Source organism: Choristoneura fumiferana, chromosome 17 (genome assembly GCF_025370935.1).
Source record: "Choristoneura fumiferana chromosome 17, NRCan_CFum_1, whole genome shotgun sequence".
Taxonomy (NCBI): domain Eukaryota; kingdom Metazoa; phylum Arthropoda; class Insecta; order Lepidoptera; family Tortricidae; genus Choristoneura; species Choristoneura fumiferana.
The window spans coordinates 14,230,782-14,253,419 of record NC_133488.1 but is presented as its reverse complement, the minus strand read 5'-3'; the positions used below and the strand labels follow the sequence as shown (position 1 = coordinate 14,253,419).

General features: G+C 37.8%; 2 protein-coding genes and 1 non-coding gene across 3 annotated transcripts; 1 reads left to right on the top strand and 2 right to left on the bottom strand.

Moving 5' to 3' along the window:
• Positions 1 to 796: 796 nt before the first annotated feature.
• On the top strand, positions 797 to 20,597 carry Rpn1 (regulatory particle non-ATPase 1). Its single transcript, XM_074100543.1, has 18 exons — positions 797 to 989; positions 1,079 to 1,135; positions 1,207 to 1,425; positions 1,504 to 1,589; positions 1,865 to 2,071; positions 3,877 to 4,035; positions 6,758 to 6,887; positions 7,048 to 7,273; positions 7,687 to 7,920; positions 9,211 to 9,359; positions 12,561 to 12,663; positions 12,937 to 13,103; positions 13,746 to 13,863; positions 14,539 to 14,696; positions 15,282 to 15,466; positions 16,802 to 17,007; positions 19,169 to 19,287; positions 20,311 to 20,597. Exons 1-18 carry the CDS (start codon positions 915 to 917, stop codon positions 20,503 to 20,505), a joined length of 2,793 nt encoding a protein of 930 aa, XP_073956644.1. The 5' UTR covers positions 797 to 914; the 3' UTR covers positions 20,506 to 20,597.
• On the bottom strand, positions 18,719 to 18,800 carry TRNAS-GCU (transfer RNA serine (anticodon GCU)). Its single transcript has one exon. It is a non-coding gene; the product is annotated as a tRNA-Ser (tRNA).
• Positions 20,598 to 21,032: 435 nt separating the features above from the next.
• On the bottom strand, positions 21,033 to 22,379 carry LOC141437280 (PRKR-interacting protein 1 homolog). The gene is made up of 3 exons (XM_074100544.1): positions 21,998 to 22,379; positions 21,709 to 21,888; positions 21,033 to 21,317 (listed from the first exon to the last, which is right to left on the bottom strand). The coding sequence occupies exons 1-3, from the start codon at positions 22,097 to 22,099 to the stop codon at positions 21,054 to 21,056; spliced, it is 546 nt and encodes a 181-aa protein (XP_073956645.1). The 5' UTR covers positions 22,100 to 22,379; the 3' UTR covers positions 21,033 to 21,053.
• Positions 22,380 to 22,638: the final 259 nt, after the last annotated feature.

Genomic DNA, 22,638 nt, shown 5'->3' with positions numbered 1-22,638 from the left:
TTCTAGCCAGGATAATGCATTCGCTTGATTTAGTTATTCATTTCGTAAAGTATTAGACAAGGATTTAAACAGAAAGTAAGTTTATGTTATGTCCAAAACGGAATTATATTGGTCAGTAATAAGAATAATTATGATAAACTAGCGGACCCGGCTATACGGCGGATACGATGTGCTGCCCGAAAAAACATCACTTATCCTCCTGCGACCCACCATACAACAAAAATTTACATCGAAATTTAAATCTTAATGTCTCATAGATAGTTGTTTTTTTTTTGTTAATTTGAATGATACAGAGCAAATGACACTATTCCTTTTTCGAATGATATAAATTCTATTGATAGCTATTATCACTGAACCCCAAGAGGTAAATTAACTATGATAATATACCGACAGCAACGCCACCTACCGGGTGCAAATGTGTTTTCAAACCATTAGGAACCTATTGAAATATATAGTTAGGTGACAATCACACGTACAGAAGAATTGTATATATTAGTGTTAGCTGCTATGCAGCTGTTGCCCGCGACTCTGTCCGAGGAGGTGCAAACTTAGCTTGATCGGGATATATAGAGATTTCCTATTTGGCGGTTAGCTCAGATTATTATTTGGTGGTCAGGGAGTTGGGGGAATTTCTTTTTGTATGCACAGGCAACACTAACAATATTTCCGTATTTCCGTTTTTTGCCTGAGGGGCTACTACAAAACTCGCAAAACGAAGTTCGTATTGCACCGTCTCTTTCACTCGCGTATTAAATGACATAATCGTAGTAGCCCCTCTGATTTCCACAGTTTGTGCCAGTCTGTGGTATAGTGACTTGTCAAATTTTCTCAAATCATTGGCTTTAGCTTCAACAGTCAACGTCGTAGAGTAAACTAAATAATATTTTCTAATAACAGAAAGTCTAACAGTTAAAATGACGGTCAAAAATAAAACCGAGGAACCAGCAAAAGAAAAAACAGAACCTGTAGTAGCTCAAAATGAGGATTTGGTAAGAAATTGATTTATCATTCTCAAAATTTTATTGTTCACGAAGATGCATCTAATCACGTAAGTATTTGAAATGCTTTATATTTACAGTCGGAGGAAGACAAGCGACTGCAAGAAGAGCTCAATATGCTCGTGGAGAAGTTAAAGGTAAATATTCTAAATAAGAGCTTTTCTCAAACCTAAGTGGATTCTTAACCTATATACTTCATATTTTGCAGGGACCTGAAGTAGATTTATATTTTCCTGCTTTACAAATGTTGAGCAATCTAATAAGAACATCTACAACCTCTATGACATCAGTACCAAAGCCACTGAAGTTCTTGAGAGAACATTATCCAGCACTCAAAGAAGTGTATGAAAAAATAAAAGATGCAAAAACAAAGAAATTCTGTGCGGACGTAGTTTCTGTACTTGCAATGGGAGTCAGTGGTTCAGTTGTAAGTATTCTTTCATTGTTTTCATTTTGATGATTGTTGTTAAAATTATAACCTACTTTTTTTTTCATAATTTTTCAGGATGCTGCTGAGAAGCGAGAGTGTCTCAAGTACTGTTTACTGGGAACAATGTCCAATGTTGGAGACTGGGGCCATGAATATGTTAGGTAGGAAGCACAATTTCAACAATACAGAGTAATGAGAGATTAGCTTTTTGCACTCAAAGGTGTTGTCTAAGAAATTTTTAACTTATTCTTAGTAATTTTATTGACATTGACATCAAGGGTGAAGCGAGGTATAGGCAGGGGTGAGAGCTGCTACCTGCTAGTTTTTATCTCCTGACCTACAATATGCCCTTGCATGACATTTTTAATACCTAGTCAAATAACTAATAGTTACATAAAAAAGATTCATACATAATTTTGACTATTTGTATTTGTAGGCAACTAGAGGGTGAAATAGCTGAAGAGTGGAATGTGGAGAACATGGAGACACTTTTGCCACTAGTGCGCGATGTAGTGTCATTTGACATGCAGCACTCTGCAGAAATCCAGGCCTGTGATTTGCTGATGGAAATTGATCGCCTGGACCTTCTGACACAACATATGGACCAAAGCAATTATCCTCGAGTCTGCCTGTACCTTATTGGGTAAGTTGTAGTTAAAAAGGTCTCAAAAATGTGTTTGTCAAAAACATTCAGCTAAAAATTAGAAATAAATCTAATGTGTTTAAAAAACACCAAATATCTTCTGATAAAAAAAATCTGGACATGAAGATAAAAATATTTATTTGTTAAAGCTGTTCGGTTTCTTTTCCTGTTCTTGCATGTTTTGCCTTGCGGCATGCAAATATTTAAGTCAGTCAATAATAATAACATTATGACTATATAATTTAAGGATAATCATTTTCAATTTTTAAACATGAAACTGTTATAGCTATTTACCATATATATTTTAATTTAATTTATTTTATTTGTCAATAAAAAATTACATTGTCACAGTTAAAAAACCAATATATAATATATATTCAAAAAGACAAAAAACTAAAGAAAGTCGTAATGTTGATACAGTCTCCATTATGATGGATAGGACTCAAGACATGAACACTTATGTCATTGAGTTGGGATGTTTGGTGGCAATTTTTAACAGAGGGCCATGGAGTCGTTATTATAGATATTTTTATGATTGAATGAATGAATGAATGATGCATAAGAATTCGAACAAAAAGTATGTTGTTTAAATTGTCATGGAATGAAATATCTTGTATAATAGTAGAGAATAATATAAAAAACAAAATACACATGTTTTTTGAAACTGAAAAAAGTATGTAGAGAAAACATGATGCTCTTATAAATCAAACAATGCCTGATTCCAAATAATATGCTACCCCATAAAGTTAGTTTCAATAAGTTACTTTCAATAGCTACCTAAAATTTACTTTAATAATAGCTACCAATTAGCTTATAAAAAAAATATCAAGAAAGTCATCATCATCATCATCATCATCCCAGCCTATATACGTCCCACTGCTGGGCACAGTTCTCAGAAAGAGGGCTTGGGCCATAGTCCCCAGTGCGGATTATGGCCTAGTGGTTTGACCTATTCTCAACTGAGGGTCGTGGTTCAACCCCGGCTCACACCTCTGAGTTTTTCGAAATTTCATGTGCGGAATTACATTTGAAATTTACCACGAGCTTTGCGGTGAAGGAAAACATCGTGAGGAAACCTGCACAAACCTGCGAAGCAATTCAAAGTTCCCAATCAAGAAAGTAACATTACTTTTTCCAAACATATGTATTACACATTTAATAACAATTAATTCCACCATACAATGTTAATTGTTAATCAACTGTTAGTTCATACATTTTGGCAGCTAATGTCCATTAACATTTAAGATTGTATGGTGAAATTGGTACTAATTATCCTATATTGGGGGTGAGGTATTAGAGTAAACCAACAGGTTTTTGAAATATAAATTCCAGTAGGAATTCCAAACACATCTATCAAAATCTTGTATGTCAGGATGAAAAAAAAACAGGTGATTGATAGCTTTAGATAGTGGAAAACTGTTAATTCGAATGTGAAAATATTTCACGCCAAATTTTACATAAGTTAAGTTTCTACCATTCAGTCATTCATTCAATTATAAAAATAACATAACTACAACTCCTCTGAATTACTTGTCCAAAAATGCCACGAGAATACTAACCCTTGATGTCTATACAAATAGAATTGCATAACATATTTTTGTGTGCTTTAAAATTTAGTATTCCTTGTGTCTGTATTCTGTGACGGATACAGGGGATAGGCTGGGCGTAGTGTCAAGCTCCCCTCAACATACACTTAGTGTGGCCAAGCCCCTCCCAAACAAAATCTTGGATCTGCATGTGCCTGCGTTCAAAGACAATCTATTCTACTTTATTTCTGTATCTCAAGACGTTCTATCTACTCACAGCTGTGCCAGTTATGTGGTGGAGCCCGAGTCCACACAGATCCTACAAGGAGTGTTAGACACCTACTTACGCTTCGGAGAGTACCCGCGCGCGCTGCTTGTGGCCATGCAGCTGCAGGACAAGACCAAGTGCGAGGAGGTCTTCAATGCTTGCACTGAACCGTAAGTATGCTGATGTAAACACAACTAGCTGTTGCCTGCAAATAGCAAATTTCATCAAAATCCATCATCGCTTTTTACCATTAAAGAATAACAAACAAAACAGATAATAGTACATTGTTGTAGACTGGAAAGTAAGCAATAAATGAACGCGTTAGTTTGAAGGCCGACCCAAAGGGGAGGCCTTTGATAATACAAGTTCATCTATTGCACTTTTGGCTGAAACTAAACATTGTGCTTTTCACGGCCACTGCGAGGAAACAAAAAACATTTATCACAAAACAAACAATCCAAAGACTGCCGCCGATTTTAGTTTTTCTTTTGTGACATAATTACTATTTTTAAACAAGGCCTTTCTTAGTGGCCAGAACCCAAAACCACATACATATTTAAATAAAAAATAAAAATGTCATGCTTGTCGTGCTGCCACAGGTAGGATATGACGAGGATGAGGATTTATACTCGCGCACTGAGCTGCCTGGCTGCGGCAGCACGACGAACATAACGAGGATGATTACTCGCGCACTAAGCAGCCTGGCTGTTCAGCCAGTGCAGTAAAAAGTTAATGCTGAGGCGTTTTTTCATACTTACAAAAATTAAAGCATTATGTGCATATTATGCGTTTAAGAAAAAAACACCTCATAATAGTATTTTATGCAACCGTTGTATAAGTGAGCTCTTAAAACGCGAGTGCGGCTCATATCGCTATGAAAAACGCCACGAGCGTTTTAAGACCAAGTTATGCAACGTTGTATACAGTACTTTTTCTACAACTATTTTTAAATCATCATCATCAGGCTAAAGACTTCCATCTCTACCTACACACATCTGACAGAATTCAACACGATGAAATGAAATATGAATGAAGCGAATGACGTTTCCCGCCAATTCAGGGAATGAAATTTGACATAATTATTTCGTTTATGGTTGTTTTTTTTGTTCACGCTAACTTGCCAGTGGCGCGATCACTTTTAATACTTTTATGACAAACAAAAACAACACTTGAAATTAATGGAAATACCCAATTTAGGACTAAACATAGGTACCTAGTATAATATAATATTCTTTGTTTACAAAATCGTCCCAACCTATATACGTCCCACTGCTGAGCACAGGCCTCCTCTCAGAACAAGAGGGCTTGGGCCATAGTTCCCACGCAGGCCCAGTGCGGATTGGGAACTTCACACGCACCATTGAATTGCTTCGCAGGTTTGTGCAGGTTTCCTCACGATGTTTTCCTTCACCGCAGCTCGTGGTAAATTTCAAATGTAATTCCGCACATGAATTTCGAAAAACTCAGAGGTGCGAGCCGGGGTTTGAACCCACGACCCTCTGCTTGAGAGGCGATAGGTCAAACCATTAGGCCACCACGGCAATCTTAGGCCACCACGGCAATCAAAACACGGTTTACAAAATATGGATACTAAATTTTATTTTTGAACGATTGATTATTGATTAGAAACTGAATAAAAATGTTGTGAAATAATTTCAATGTAATGTTGGTAATACTGTATTTATTCAAAATAGAGGTTAGGAGTCCTAAATTTAAAAAGTTAACTGTCAAGGAAAGGTCATTGAACTGTATTATTATTAATTTCAAAGCAATTTAAAAGCATCCATTTATGAGATAGACTTTTTCCCAGACTTATTATGTACACCTCTCCATTTCTTCCGTGGATGACGTAAGAGGCGACTGAGGATATAGGTTAAGGTATACTGTAGGCGACAGACTAGCAACCTGTGATTATTGTACCGTTTTTGTCAAACTTAAAACCTAAAATTGCTAAAAGTGGTCCGAAGCGGTAACGTTTCGTGTGCTCTGCCTACTCCATTTGGGAATACAGGCGTGATGTTTGAGTGTGTGTGTATTATGTAGGTATATCATTGTATTCGTGTTCGTGGACCTTTAATTGTCAAATAAAAGTACAGGAGTAGAAAAATGACATAAAAGACGCATTCTCATGGGTCAATTTAATTTCACATGCAGCAGACGATTACTTTTGATTGGTCCGATTGTCGTTTCAACACGCCGGGAAAAAAATCTGAAATATATTCTAAAAAGTCGTATCATACTATGAAATACATATATAGATACGACCTGTTACCGTGATGTGTTACATTGTTGTCGTGTTTTGCGAGCCATAAATGAGTCGGCTGTTAAATGTACATTTATAGGCAGTTTTGTGTACTGGATTTAGGCTATATGGCCACATTTTCGAGCAGTGTCGTGAAAAGGAACTTTTTATCTTTATTTCTTACTAGTTGTATGAGAACATTTGTATTGTATTGTATTGTTGTTATCGCTATCCTGCAGGAACAATGTGATTTTCTGAGATAAAATCTGTGTGCCAAATTTCACCCAAATTTAGCTGTTTTTCTCATGTCATGACTAAACTATAAACTAAAATATTAGTAGAATAAGGGGCTGTTTCACCATCCACTGATTAGTGTTAACTGACGGATAAATGTGATGCCGTCTCCGTCTATTCGAACAAAACAAATAGAGACGGCATCACACCTAACCGCCAGTTAACACTAATCAATGGATGGTGAAACAGCCCCTTAGTGTTGAAGGATTAAAAAATAAATTTGTATCCCTCCTTTCCTAAACCCATTAGCAATTTAACTTTTTCGTTTTAATTTAAAGTTAATGTAATATGGTAACGAAATATTATCATGCTTAAGAAAATCTGAGCATAATATTCCTATTTTTTGGCACTGTCAGGTTGATCAAGAAGCAGCTTTGCTACATGCTGGCTCGCCAGTACATTCCTTTAGACATTGAGGATGAGGATCTGCGCACCATTCTTCTAAACGCCCATATTAATGACCACTTCTTAAGTTTAGGCAGGGAGGTAAGTACTGATTGAAATAAGTTGCCTACTTTACTTAAATATTCTCTATAAAAAAACTTTTTCTATTTATTATATTTGTATAGCCTAAGAAACAAGCTAAACTTAGCTAAGTTATTATTGAGATCCTATTGTTTGATAATCATTAGTGCCTAATTTGCAGCTTGACATTATGGAGCCAAAAACGCCAGAAGAAGTGTACAAAACCTGGTTAGAATCGGCCGGATCTGCTCTGCGTCCCTCACTCTTAGCCGAGCACCCAGTAGATTCTGCTCGACAAAATCTCTCGGCTACATTTGTCAATGCCTTTGTGAATGCTGGATTTGGAAGGGATAAGTTGGTGACTACCGAAGATGGTAACAAATGGATGTACAAGAACAAAGACCATGGTAAGTCTGGAACTCATAGGATACTTGTTGCCTCTCAGATTCTCTCATCTTATGCAAGCACTTTAATTTTTATAATCAGTTATTTTGTTATGCACCAACCATTGTCACCTCTCTACCCAAATGCTGAACCTTCAGATAGTAGAGTAAACCAAGCTAACCTCAAACATTATGGAAATGGTCAGTTGGGAAAGAAATCTACTCAATTGGTATCAAAGGGCGGGACTTTAAACCTAAAGACCCGCAACTCGTAGAAGTACTCTGAATGCGAGACCTATACTCCTGAGGGATCAACGTCCGATTATCATTCTGTCATAAGTTACTCCCAAACCGCCGCCATTGAAGCTAGCAAAGCAATGGATGGCTGGACTATGGTTGAATCATCATAATTGCAAATTGTTTTTTTTTTCATCCAGGTATGTTGTCTGCGGCCGCGTCGCTCGGCATGATCCACCTGTGGGACGTGGACGGAGGGCTCACGCCGATCGACAAATACCTGTATACGGCTGACGAGCATATCAAGGCGGGCGCGTTACTGGCATTAGGACTGGTCAACTGCGGTGTTCGCAACGAGTGCGACCCAGCACTGGCTCTGCTGTCCGATTATGTGCTGCACTCTAGCTCCAATCTTAGAATTGGAAGTGTATTAGGTGAGCAAAATAACATGTTTGTTTATGTTCATTATACTTGTTTATGGTCTCAACTTGAATTAGGTTGTTACCTAAAGAAGATTGATGAATGTAGAGGAAGCGAGAGTTGTATGCCAGAATCGTAGCAAGTGGAAGGATGTAGTCTCTGCCTACCCCGTTGGGAAAGAGGCGTGATTTTATGTATGTATGTATGTATGCTAAAGATGATGAAGATGAGGTGTAGATATTATATTGTACTCTTTCATTTCTCACTTATTCATAATATTACATATTATTATAATTGTTAAATGTCATTTTTTTCGGTTGCCTTTTCTATTTTTATCTTGTCAACACAACTAATTAACATTTAAGTCGCCTGCAACTAGTGTCCACGAATCCGGTTTGGGTTCCAGTGCTGGTTTAAGCTGATTTTCTACCGAAAGCTAACCTAAATGTAGGTAAACTACAACTTATTATAAGGATAGCTTTATTTTGTTATCTTTGGCAATCTGCTATGTTTGAAATGTGTCGTAGACTAGACTATACTAAAAGGAAATAAGGGCCACTTGAGTTCATTGGTAAAATGAAATCAAAAATTCGTTTGCATTTTTATATGAATACATTTAATTGAATGAAAAAGTATTTATATTGTGTTATGTTGTATTAATAAAACCATTTTTAAGGCAAGGAATGTTATAAAAAATATATTTATTCATATTTTGTAATCTATAGCGATTGGTTCTCCGAAAATAAATAAATGAATAAATATTTTCGTTTTACCATACCAATGACACTTCAGCCAGCTACAATGAAGCTCCAGCTTCCTGGGACCGCATTCCCGGAGCGGTACAACTTAGGAATCTTTAAAAAACAATTATTAGTCTCAGTGAGCCGGCAGACTGACGGGCGGGCGGCGTTTGCCTCCTTTTACATAAAAAAACTCATGTGCCCCCTACTTTCTTTTGGATAGTATAGATTAGTGTTGATTAATTGCTTGATACTCAATGAACTGAAACAATTACTTTGCTCACCCGCAACCTTATGTATGATAGCTAAGCTACGTTTATGTTAGTCTAACATCTGGTAGCATCGTGAACGGGTGTGTTGCTCTGAAGATGAGCTCGTTGAGTTCGAAAAGTGTGATTTGTGTGTGTTCTTACAGTGTGCAGGTAGAGGAACTGCATGAACATATTTCTTGTATAACCGTAGCTATCATAAGGTCGCTGGTGAGCAAAGTATTCATTGTTTCCGTTCATTGATATGGATCTCCGCAAAGTAACGCCTGATTCAATTAATTGCTTGTTACTCCAGGTCTTGGTATAGCGTACGCAGGCACGCAGCGCGAGGATGTGCTGTCTCACCTGCTGCCGGTGCTGAGCGACGCGGCCGCGCCCGCAGAGATCTGCGCGCTCGCCGCCATCTCCTGCGGCCTCATCGCCGTCGGCTCCTGCCACGGGGACGTACGTTACCTCACTAGGGACCTCCGAACATCAGAAAGATAACAAAAAAATTAGAGATGTGCCGATTATGACTGGTTGACTAGCCGATTAGTCGGTTGTAAAGAGGCACAGTAATCAGTCGATTAGTCTGCCTTTTCACAACCGACTGATTACGTTTTCAGGGATTTCCGTGTCGCCTGATTCGCGCGCAAGTCGTAACTGCCGCCTGCGACCGAATCGGAACCTGTTTGTTTTGTTTACTTCGCATTCTTTCTTTATTTTTGCTTTTGTACGCTACGAACAAATAATAAGTCTGGAAGCGTAACTCAGAACAAATTCCACACAAAAAGTGGCCATACAATACATTCAAATACGAATCAATTTCAAGGTTTCAAATAAACGTGCTTGTTGATTTATTAAAATTCAGAAACAAAGCAGGGATTGGTTGGCTCGCGTGATGCAATGTCATATTCACAAACTACATAGACAACTGGCATTCAGACGGATCACTTCTTGTTCTTATACATCTAACGTTTCAATGACGTGTCATATATTGATAACTAGAACGCAGTCAGCTGGCTCAGCGGTGAAGCTTGGAGTTCCACAAGGCTCCATTTTGGGTCCATTTCTCTTTCTAGTATATATAAATGACCTGCCCCACTTGCTAGAACAGAAATGTAACATAGTATTGTTTGCAGATGATACTTCTTTGATATTCAAAGTAAACAGGCAACAAGAAGATCCAACCCACATCAATGAGACTTTAGCAGAGGCGCTAACTGGTTCACCGCTAACAATTTATTACTAAATGCAGCTAAAACTAAGTGTATAAAATTTTCGTTGCCTAATGTGAGACAGTTTGAAACAACTATTTCCTTAAACGGAGAGAATCTGAAACTTGTGCATGAGACTGTTTTTCTTGGTCTTACGTTGGATCGTAATTTACAATGGAGCCCGCATATTTCTGGTCTTGCTGGTAGATTGAGCTCTGCCGCCTATGCTGTACGAAGAATCAGACAATTTACCAACGTTGAAACTGCCCGGCTAGTTTATTTCAGTTATTTTCACAGCATAATGTCCTATGGTATGCTGATTTGGGGCAAGGCAGCCGACATAGAAACTATCTTCATTCTACAGAAGAGGGCAGTCCGGTCTATCTACAACCTTGGCTCCCGAGATTCACTAAAGAGAACGCTTCAAGGAGATAAACATCCTCACAGTAGCTTCACAGTATATACATGATGTGATATTGTATACACACAAGAATATCGAGTCCTTTAAAAAAGTGTCAGACGTACATGATATCAATACTCGTAATAAGCACAAGCTTGCCGTTCCAAAATTCCGTTTACGGAAAGTAAGCAAATCTTTTGTGGGAAACTGTGTGAGATTTTACAATAAAGTTCCTGTAGAAGCATGGAAATTGCCACACAACTCTTTTAAAGAATACATAAAGAGTGCACTTCTGAAGAAAGCTTACTATAAAGTTGAGGAGTACTTATGTGATGATGCGACATGGCCTAAACTGAAAGCCGATGAAAATTAGGATGTTGATGTGTGATGTGATGTATTCGTGTTTGTGTATGTGTGTGTGTTTATGTCGGTGTATAAATAAGTGTTGTGAAGTGTGACTTGGCAGTGTCCCGGCGCATTTCGTGTCTAGTTTCTGGTTCTGTTGCCGTTGTCCACGTTGCATAATTTAATTTAAAAATATTTATTGGTTTGACATTTGGAGACCTTATACATCTCCATTTCTTTATTTTAATAATTATTTTAAGTTTTTGACATTGGAGGCTTTTACACCTCTGAAGATTGTATAATTTGGTTAATTAAATTAGTTTACTTTGACATTCAGAGACTATAACATCTCTGAATTATTAAGATTAGGAATTTTATTTATTGTTAACTCAGGGACTTTCTACATCCCCTTGCTATATAGTAATTTTATTATTAACTCAGGGACTTTATACATCCCCTTGCTATATTTAAGGCTGTATATTGTTAAGCTTATGGATTTTAAACGTGTATATTTTTAGTTTAATTTCTAGTCACAGGCCCGCGACGTCGAAGCTCCCAAGACGATCCCATAGAGCTTATGGGAACGGAAGCAATACATGCACTCGGTACCGCTCTGCTTTCAGAGCATGACATGAGTTCGTGTGAGCTAACTTTGGGGGCGGCAGACGTGAGCTTGCCTTCGGAATCCAAAAGTTTAATGGTTACTTGACCTGAAATGTAAATTTCAGAATTAAATTATTATTATTATATATTTTTTTTTTAATTTATGACGGTGGAAGCAGTCTACACTTCCACTGAACGTAGATTATAGTTAGAGTTTAGTTTTGTAACTAAGGGACCCCATACATCCCTGTATTATTATTATTATTATTTTGTATTTTCTTTTATTTCATTGTATACTGTAGTTTTTAAGTATTTTATTTGTAATTATTTTATGTTGAAAAAATGACTTTCTGCCAAGTTTCTTGCGGCGCATTCTTCTTGGCAATGATGGTCTTTCCGAAAGCGCTGGTAGTTTTAAAAAATGACGTGTAAAAGTGCCCATTGCGGCCTATTTACTGAATAAATGATTTTGATTTTTTTGATTTTGATTTTTTTGACTAGCTTTTACCCGCGGCTTCGCACGCGTAAACTATTCGGTGTGGTAGCTGCAATTGAAATTTTCGGGATTTTACAAAATTCCCCTGGAAATTTCCAATATTTATATCGTGGTCTTCATTGAGGTTGTGTTGTGAATAACTCTACAAAATTCAAGACTCTAAACCCAGCGCTGAAGTTTAAAAAATTTTCCCTATTCAAATTCAAATGCAAAATTCAAATTCAAAGCATTTATTCAGTAAATAGGCCGCAATGGGCACTTTTACACGTCATTTTTTATACTACCAGCGCTTTCGGAAAGACCATCATTGCCAAGAAGAATGCGCCGCAAGAAACTTGGCAGAAAGTCATTTTTCAAAATAAAATAATTAGAAATAATAATAATAATACAGGGATGTATGGGGTCCCTTAGTTACAAAACTATACCGTGGGAATATCGGGATAAAAAGTAGCCTATGTGTTATTCCAAATGTCCAGCTGTCTACCACACCAAATTTAATCCAAATCCATCCAGCTGTTTTAGCATGAACGCACGCAGTCGCACACACACACACATACACAATTCACAAAAGTGTTTTGTTTTAAAATATTTTTTATAAATTTCAGGTGACGTGCGCGATCATTCAACGCCTCATCGACGACAACAAAGACCTGCACACTTCCACATACGCCAGATTCTTACATTTGGGTCTCGGACTGTGTTTCTTAGGTATGGTCTGCTATTAAATTTCTATTTTCAAACTTTAAACTTTGACTATATCTGTTCATGTACCATCGCGAACCGTGATTGTTCAGCCACTCGCCACTATTTATAATATTATAATATTTAGCCGGGTTATACATACTCGTAGTAAATATTGTCATTGACTAACCAAAATAGCATTACACGGCCAAATTACGAACATTGGCAAGTGGAACAACAATGCCGGCTTGGTGTTGAGCTGAACTGAACGTTGTTTTTATTTTGCTTCTGTTTACGCAGGTTGTAAGGAACGCACGGAGGCTACAATGGCGGCTCTAGAAGTGCTCCCCGAACCGCAGCAGTCGCTATGTCAGACCACGCTCTCCATGTGTGCGTACGCCGGTACCGGTGACGTGCTTGTAGTGCAACAAATGCTGCACATCTGCTCAAAGCACTATGACACTGACGTGAGTACACACACACCCACATTACCATAATTGGGTGCGTGGAACTGAATAACTTAGCGTGATACAAAATTGAAACAAAAACGAATGATGTAGTATTTTTTTTAATTATATAAAAACATCTTGTTTGTCAAACAATTGAACAAATGAAAAAATACTTGCATATTCCCATTTGAGTCAGCTATATTGTACCGTCCCTTGTATCATGTGGACACAACTTTACTATTTTAATGGCACCAGTACAAATAGCCGACTACAGGCCATCGCCATTATGAACAGGGGGTTCATATTGGTGGACAATTGACAGTAGGCAATGGCGATGCTGTCGGTATTTTTTGGCGCATTTCAAAGGAATCGTCTCGCAGCATGACTGTATTACAACAGTCGTCCATTGTACAGTGCGTGACTGACCTCTGAGGTGGTGCACTTTTGTACGTCGCCGTAAGTTCGCCGACTGATGATGCTGATCATTGTGGAGTATAGCCGTACATGTTCCATTGTAGTTGTATTGTTTTACGTAAAATACAAAAAACCTTGATTGATTGATTGATGAAACTTGACATGGTGTGGTGAGGCAACAGGAAATGAGACCTGCAAGTTTTATCCATTTGCATCTGCTATTTGAAATTTTGTATCTTATTTCAGAATGAGCAGTCATCGACCGAAGACACAGCTTTCAAGAAGTCAGACAAGAAAGAGGCTAAAGAATCTACATCCAGTTCTAGCTCGGCCGCTGGTAGCTCCAAAGAGGACAAGACCAAAAGTATGTACGCAGTTATAATACGGAAAAAAATAACTCGTGACTTCGTTTGCGTATGATTTTACTATTGCAGCCATTTTCGGTTTAATTTTCTGCCCTCTGCCTAGCAAAATCATTTACCATGCAAGCCTGGCTTGTGTGACACGCCTCGCTTAGTGGGGACACGGCCAGTGCGCTAATTATCTCCTTTTTTTAAATAATTTCATTAAGAGAGAGGGAGAGTTACTTTCTCGTTTATTCTTAATAATATTAAAAAGACTATCTATTCAAACAAAACAAATAGAGACGGCATCACATTTAACCTTCAGTTAACACTGATCAACGGATGGTGAAACAGCCCCTAAATATGAAAACTTATAAGGTATATCAGGGCCCAATCGCATAATAAAGTACAAGCTAATAGTATTAGTGAATTTTAATACAAAATCGCTAATACTATTAGCTTGTACTTTGTTATGCAATCGGGCCCAGTTTATACTTGTTTGTGAGAGTAAGCGAATTACTGAACCAATTTGACCAGTAGAAAACTACACTATAACTGATTGCATGACAAATAGAAGTTGCGCCAACAGCTACTTTACAATAGTAGTAAAGTTACCAACCTCTGAGCTCTCCCATAACGCACAGTTTGCTGGTTGGCAAGTGTGCCTATTTTTATTAATCTATAAAACTTTGCAGGCAAGTCAAAGGACAGCAAGAGCAAGGAAAAAGAGAAGGAAAAGGAAGCGAACAAGGAGCTGGCAGCCGTACAGGCCGTCGCCACGCTCGGTGTCGCCGTTATCGCACTCGCCGAGGAAACTGGCGCTGAGATGTGCACGCGTATCTTTGGACAACTGGTGAGAACTTAAGTACCTGGGTGACCGAGCTTTGCTCGAGCTATAACTCGATAATAAGCGTTTTCCTAGAGGTAAGACCAAGTTAGATCGATTTGTCATCCCTGAAAGAAAACCCCCACATACCAAATTTCATCGAAATCGTTGGAGCCGTTTCGGAGATCTCCGAAATATATACATATAAATATATTTACATATATACAAGAATTTCTCGTTTAAAGGTGTTAGAATGTATTGTTTCGATTCTGCTAATTACTACGGCTCGGCTACGGCTTTGACACCGTATACCATACCAAGCCGTGTTGCGCCTAGTGGTTTGACTCAAAGGTCAATCCAGAGACCATAGCCTCTCTACCAGAGAATCGTTAGTTCCAATCCGGGCTCGAACCTCTTGTTTTCCGAAATTCATGTGCGAAATTACATTTGAAATTTACTACGAGCTTTACGGTGAAGGAAAATATCCTAAAGAAACATGCAGGGCCGGCCTTAGCCATCGTGGTATAGTTGGGCTGGCGCGCGCTGCGCCTTTAGTATTTGGCGTAAGTAAGTGTATGGAGCTGTTATAAAATGAAATGTTTTTGTTTGTAGGGACGGTACGGCGAGCCGGCAGTGCGCCGCGCGGTGCCGCTGGCGATCGCTCTTTGCTCGGTGTCGAACCCGCAGCTGTCGGTGATCGATGTACTCAACAAGTACTCGCACGACTCCGATAACGATGTCGCTTACAACGCTATCTTCGCCATGGGGCTGGTCGGAGCCGGCACCAACAACGCCAGGTGAGTAATCCTAGCAGATATAAAAAAAAGACTTTAAAAAAGGAGAGGTTGCCAATTCAGGTTTTTTTTTCATGTTTGTTAACTAACTTCGTCACGTATAAACTGTTTTTTTTTTGTTGGATACCAGACCTAATGGTAAGCGCGAGTGCAATTATTGTACGTCTCCGTTAAAACATAAAGAATATACGAGCGAATGAAGTTAGCATTGTATTTCGGCGTTTCTATGGTCATCGTGTCTGTACATCCCTCCTGAGCATGTCATCTATAACGCACAATGCCTAGGTAGCAAAATGCCTAAAACGAATGTCTAAAACGCAATATGCCTGATAAGCAAATTAGATTAATCTCATATCACCTATGATTTAAGACATCTAAAACGCAAAATGCCTAATAAGCAAATTACATTCATCTCATATCGCCTATTATTTAAGAGATCTAAAACGCAAAATACCTGCATGGCAAAATGATTAAACCTCTGGTTGCCTTAGCTGTATAATGTCTAAAACGCAATATGCCTGATAAGCAAATTACATTAATCTCATATCGCCTATGATTTAAGACATCTAAAACGCAAATGCCTGCATGGCAAAATGATTAAACCTCTGGTTGCCTTAGCTGTATAATGTCTAAAACGCAAATTACGATTAGGGTTTTCGGTTTAGCTGTACTGATTTAGGTAATTTGCAAGCAGACATAATGCATTTCGGGCATTTTGCCACTAAGACTAATGCGATTTAGGTAATTTGCAAAGCAGACATAATGCATTTCGGCATTTTGCCACTAAGACTTAATGCGATTTAGGTAATTTGCAAAGCAGACATAATGCATTTCGGGCATTTTGCCACTAAGACTTAATGCGATTTAGGTAATTTGCAAAGCAGACATAATGCATTTCGGGCATTTTGCCACTAAGACTTAATGCGATTTACGTAATTTGCAAAGCAGACATAATGCATTTCGGATTTTGCACCTAAGACTTAATGCGATTAGGTAATTTGCAAAGCAGACAAATGCGTCTAAGGCATTAAGATACTTCGGCATTTTGCGTTTTAGATGACCAGCTCAGGAGGGATAAAAAAATGCACGTTTACTTATACAAGCGGGGCTTATCACGCTAAACAACGAGTTACAATTACCTCGACCTTTTGGCCACATATTATATATTGCACAACACACACATACATATATATGTCCCGATTGTGTTAGTAAATATGAGCGAAAATCACGAAAGTTTAAAATATTATGAAAAAAAGAAGTTTCTCTATTTCCTATGACACAAACGTATAGTTACGCGCACTTTGAACATGATCACCATGGTCATGGTTTGTATTGTAGACTGGCGACAATGTTGCGCGCGCTGGCGCTATACCACGGCAAGTCGCCGGTGCACCTGTTCATGGTGCGGCTGGCGCAGGGGCTGTGCCACGCGGGCAAGGGCACGGTCACGCTGTGCCCCGCGCACGCCGACCGCCGCTTGGTCAACCAGCCCGCGCTCGCCGGCCTGCTCGTCGTGCTCACGGCCTTCCTCGACTGCAAGAACAGTGAGTAACCTTAGAGCATCGCTTGGATGGTGCTGAGATGTATTTAAAGATTTGGCACCACTGGCCAGTCAGTGATACCGCCCCATTAAGTGACGGACGATAAAGTACCTATTTTATTAAATAAAAAAACGTGCAATGGCGGCTTCTACATGCCCCTGAGTTGGTGTCACAAATACTAAATCCTACTAATATTAGAAATGCGAAAGTTTGTGAATATGTATGCGTGTGTGTATACATACATTAGTAATAGTATATAGTATACACATAGGCTACTTTTTATGACGATATTCCCTCGGGATCAGGGCAAAAAAACTCTGAATCTCATCCGCTCTGTATAGTCACGAAATTTGGTACTGTTATTTACGTGTTGATACTGTTGGTTGTGCTGTATTTGGTACTGTTGATTGAGTATAATGCAACGTCATAAAGACCACAATGAAATTTAAGGAAAATACCTAGCTAGCAGTTGCATAATTTACGAAGCCGCAAGTAAATACTTCTATTAAATATTATATAAAGTACGTTGAAGTCGTCATTGTAAACAACATCATTGACTGTCAATATAAATAAACAATACTGGAGCAATAAACTATCTAGTAATGTTGCATAAATAAAAATTCTAATACCGCCCTCAGTTAGTTTTATACATACACCATACACATATAAAAAGGCAGTATGGTGGCACAAGTTGCCAGCCATGACGGATTTGAAATAAAATAACTGATTACAAAATTAAAGTATATTTTTAATTTTTATTACTAAAAATTATTAATTCAGAGAATGCTCTGCTAATAAAAACAAAAATTTGCAATGTGTGAGATTTCTAATATGTTGATTTTACACCTTATTTAATTATTTTTTTATATGAATTGCGTATAACACTTAGTTTATTGCATAGAGAAACGAACGGTTAAAAATCGATGAAAACCGGCCAAGAGCGAGCCGGACTCGCCCGAAATAGGAGGTTCCGTAGCCATTACGAAAAAATTAAGGAATATTTTCCAAGGGTTTCGTATTTTGTACGGAATATTCCAATTTTAGGTATATTTTATACTTTAGGCTGCTAATTACTCTTATACTAAAATACTTACTACCATCCTGATTTTTTTCTAATTTTTCCCCGGTTTGGATTTTAGAGAGGGGGACGCTCGTAAATTTGTACTTTAAAGTTGAATATTTTGCAAATACATCACTAAATGTTTTAGCAACCCCCTAATAGTTTTATAAGACCTATCCAACGATACCCCACACTACAAAGTTGGATGCGAAAGAAAAATCACCCCCACTTTACGTCTATGGGAGCTAATCAAAAAAATTTTTTTTTTTTTTTAATATTTTTAATTGTACCATTTTGTCGGCATAGTTTACATATACATTCATGTAAAATTACAGCTTTCTAGGATTGATAGACCATGAGCAAAGCCGTGGACGGACGGACAGACAGACAGAATACATGGCAAAACTATTAGGGTTCCGTTTTTGCCATTTTGGCTACGGAACCCTAAAAAGATTTTTTTCGCATTTACGTCGGTGTTGTATTAGAGGTGCGATGTATCATTTTTTTTCCATCAATCAATGTATGGATAGATTTATTTATTTGCTGTAACATGATAATATGTACAGATACATGTTACAGGTAACTAAAACTACATAAAATCAAATTAATATAATGTGAATTTCACTTTTTTTTTAATATTTAACAAAATTATATCGACGAGGATGGGATTCGAACCCACGCGTGCAGAGCACATTGGATTAGCAGTCCAACGCCTTAACCACTCGGCCACCTCGTCATATATGAATCGAGCGAAATTAAAGACTAGATTGTATAACAATGTTTCCGTTCGATATTAACCAAATTTAAATTGTCACGTACAGTCAAGTGCAAAGATATCGTCTCGGCCAAAGTTACAAAAATATGTATACACGACTTTAATGTTAAGTGCATAAAGTCGTGTATACATATTCTTGTAACGTTGGTCGTATCGATATCATACATCGTAAATCAAATACTCTTTGAATATATTTTTTCTGAGCCTCCCTTATATTTATGGTTTATTGTACGACTTCCAAGATTTATTTAATGTAGTATTGGATTGCTACACTTACTAACCAAGTGTAGTTTAAGACTTCTTATTCTAATTTCTGTATCTGTGTACAGTAATCCTGGGCAAGTCTCACTACTTGCTGTATGTACTGGCGACGGCGATGCAGCCGCGCTGGCTCGTCACGCTCGACGAAAACCTGCAGCCCCTCAACGTGACCGTGCGAGTTGGACAGGTATATCTACTTATACTATTTACTATACGCGACGTAGGATACCAATAGTCTTGTTGGGTTGGGTCCTGAAGGCCTTACTTGCATTTAGCTTTGGCATTCAAAACGTCTCAGTTTTACATTGACCAAGTATGCAAAATTACTTATTTATCTAATGCTATGATTACAAAATTGTTTAAGTTTCAGGAAGAGTCTTCCTGGAAGACTTACTTAGCAAAACGTAGGTCGTGAAATGCACTAGTATTGGTTGTATTAAATAGATTTACAAGACCAGAGCAGACCATTTACCTATTAAAACATTATGGCAGTCGTTCCGCCTATGGCAGTGAGGGTGTTTTACTGACCAAGACATTTTGCTATCCGGCCAATAATACAACTAAGGTGCTCTACCCGCCAAGGCTAAATGCAAGTAAGGCCTTCAGGACCGAACCCGTCTTGTTATAATGTATTTACGGGATTTTAGCTTCTAACCTGGGTTTATCGATTTAATTTTCAACTCTGGTCAGTGTAAGTGGACTAAGAGAAAAGACAGACTAGGGACTATCCTTCTCCTTAATAGCTTCTTGGTCTGTTTTTTTATGATGATGTGCCACATATGAGTGCTAAACTAAATTTCTGCTTTCGCCACTTCTTAGTTTTTGAACAAAAATATATAAAATAAAATAAAATCAATTTTTATATTTCCATTTCAGTCATTATTAGTGTTAACCTGTCTATATGCCATCCATAATGCGGGGTCTCAACCAACTGTGAAATATTCATGAAAAATATTTTTTGTTTATGCCTAGGAAGCGGCGTATGCTAAAATTTAGTATAGCACTTATTTTAATGTACCGTAATAATGTGGCACATGTTAAAAAAAAACGGGCCATAAACCTAATAAAGCATGATATGATCCCTTATCCTACCACGGCTTTTAAAACTGAAATCAAACAAAAATGTGTTTTAGCGTAGCGTAATGACAAACACAATTATCTTTGGCTAACCTAACCCCAGTATGCCATCAAACTTTAATGAAATTGACAGGCGGTGGACGTAATCGGCAAGGCGGGGACACCCAAAACGATCGCCGGCTCCCACACCCACACGACGCCAGTGCTGCTCTCCTTCGGGGAGCGCGCGGAACTCGCCACCGACGAGTATATCCCCCTCTCTCCCGTCATGGAAGGGTTTGTCATCCTCAAGAAAAATGAGGACAGCGTTATGGCGTCCGTCATATAGATTAATATGATTATTACTTATATTAACTATAGTTTCGATAACTGTATTAATACAATTTATAAAATAATAAAATAAAACATGTCGTAATTGGATTTTTGTTTTATTTTATTTAGACCAAGCTAAATTGTTTGGAACAGACAAACAACAATCAGATACATATACATATTAAGGCAGCACCAAAACATGCTAACACTATTCAACAATTGTACCCTAGTAGACCAAGGGCATAATTCCACTTTTTGTAAATTAACAATGCCCTTGTATTACTTTACTAAAGGAACAGCATGTTTTTAGCAAGGGCTGCTATGATAAATAATATATGTATATTGGCAACAGCGCTGTAAGAAAAAAATTGTCTTTGTTACTTTGTCCTATATCAGACTCCTGATCACAAACTAAAAATACAGGCATATTTTATGGAATTAAACATCATTGATCTGTACATCTGAAGTAGTTCTGGGGAATTGGATAAGAGTCTACAAGGTAGGGAGTAAGACTTGGAATCAAATGAAAAAAAAACTTGAAAATAAGTTAATGAAAGATATTTATTAATCTTGCGCATTCTCATCACTGTTTTTACTATCTATATCTTTTTCACTGATGACGGTCTCTTTTGGTTCTTCATCACTGTTGCTATTGCTGTCCGATTGTGAGGATGCTTCCTGTTTATTTTCATCTGTCTTGGGTTTTTTACCTTTTGAATTTGCTTTCATCTTCTTTTTTAATCTTTTGGCTCTCTTTTTAGCTGTTTTTTGATCAGCTAGGGCTTTATTCTCTTCAATTTTCCTATGGTATTCTTCATCAAGTTTTTCCTTTAAACAAAAAAAACAGTATAGTATTAGAATCACTGGCCAAATTCTGTAAATGTGTGCTCATAAACATACAAATTTTAATTCAACTTGCAGTGTCTTTTATGCTTCTTTAGGTCAAATCTGAATTTCACGCACTTCTAGTGATAGAAAAAAACTGGTTAACCCGTCACGCGTCCTAGAGACTACATTAGTCCCTAACTTTTTTGTGCGGGAAATGTCCTAGAGACTACCAGTAGTCTACGCTCCCACTAGTTATGTGGGGTCTATTTATATTGGTTTTGTTGAGACCCCTTTTTTAATTTAATTTTGTTTATACGCTTGTTTTCATAGCAGTAAAATTTAAAATAAAAATTCCATTTTATTTCTGTAGAAAATATATGAAATATTTTACCTTTTCACTTTTTTCTTGAATAAACTTTTGTCGGGCATATTCTTTTCTCCTTAGATGCCGGTACACATGGAACTCTCCAGAGCCGGCACCAGCACTAGACCCCATTACATTGCGGACAAAGTCTGGAGGTGCTGCTAGCGTTTTTTGCTTAGCTGGTTCTGGTATAACTACTGGTTTATCCTGAGTAACAAAACAGTACATACAATAGTATATGGTACAAAATATTGTACAATGTTTTAAAATCATAGTGGCGCTCTTAAAAGTATTACGGTTTTTGTACAATACTTACAGGATTCTTCATGAGCTTTTCTAACTTCAGTCTCTGTAGGTCTGTAGCATTTTTAATAACTATAGGTTTCTTCTCTTCTTTCTGTGATTCTTTACCGCTCATTTTGACTAAGAAAATGATGTAACGTAGATAATTCGTGAAGCTTACAAACAAACAAAGTACTCGTAAATAAGAAAATACATATACTCTTTGACTGACTGACTGACAGTGTGCGTAGCGTAGTTGGGGTGACACGCTTTCCCGGCCCGGATAATACCGGGATGGAAATACCGACCCTGTTTTTCGTGTACACGCCCATAGAAGCTGCTGTCAGTTTCTATGGGCGTGTTCACAAAAAACAAGGCCGGTATTTCCATGTCGATGTTATCCGGGCCGGGAAAGAGTGTCACCCGTAGTTTCAGGGGTTGCCATACTAAGTCGAGTCGAATAAAGCCCGTTCTATATATACAAGATCGCCGCTGGTGCAGGGCTACAAAGAGAATATAACCACTACGTTCAGGGCTACTACGAATCTCGAAGTTCGTTAAGATTGGTTTTTTGGAATCTTTTTGTATTTTTTATTTCAATTCCAAATTTTTACTTTTACGGTCATCCCGTAAAACCTAAATTGAAAATACAAACTGAAAATAAAGATGTACAGA

Coding starts and splice junctions, on each gene's coding strand:
- Rpn1 (XM_074100543.1), top strand. CDS start 915: ATGACGGTCAAAAATAAAACCGAGGAACCAGCAAAAGAAAAAACAGAA. Junction 13,104..13,745: donor CAAAGCACTATGACACTGAC/GTGAGTACACAC, acceptor ATCTTATTTCAG/AATGAGCAGTCATCGACCGA. Junction 19,288..20,310: donor TGACCGTGCGAGTTGGACAG/GTATATCTACTT, acceptor TGAAATTGACAG/GCGGTGGACGTAATCGGCAA.
- LOC141437280 (XM_074100544.1), bottom strand. CDS start 22,099: ATGAGCGGTAAAGAATCACAGAAAGAAGAGAAGAAACCTATAGTTATT. Junction 21,889..21,997: donor AAAAGCTCATGAAGAATCCT/GTAAGTATTGTA, acceptor TTTGTTACTCAG/GATAAACCAGTAGTTATACC. Junction 21,318..21,708: donor TTCAAGAAAAAAGTGAAAAG/GTAAAATATTTC, acceptor TTTTGTTTAAAG/GAAAAACTTGATGAAGAATA.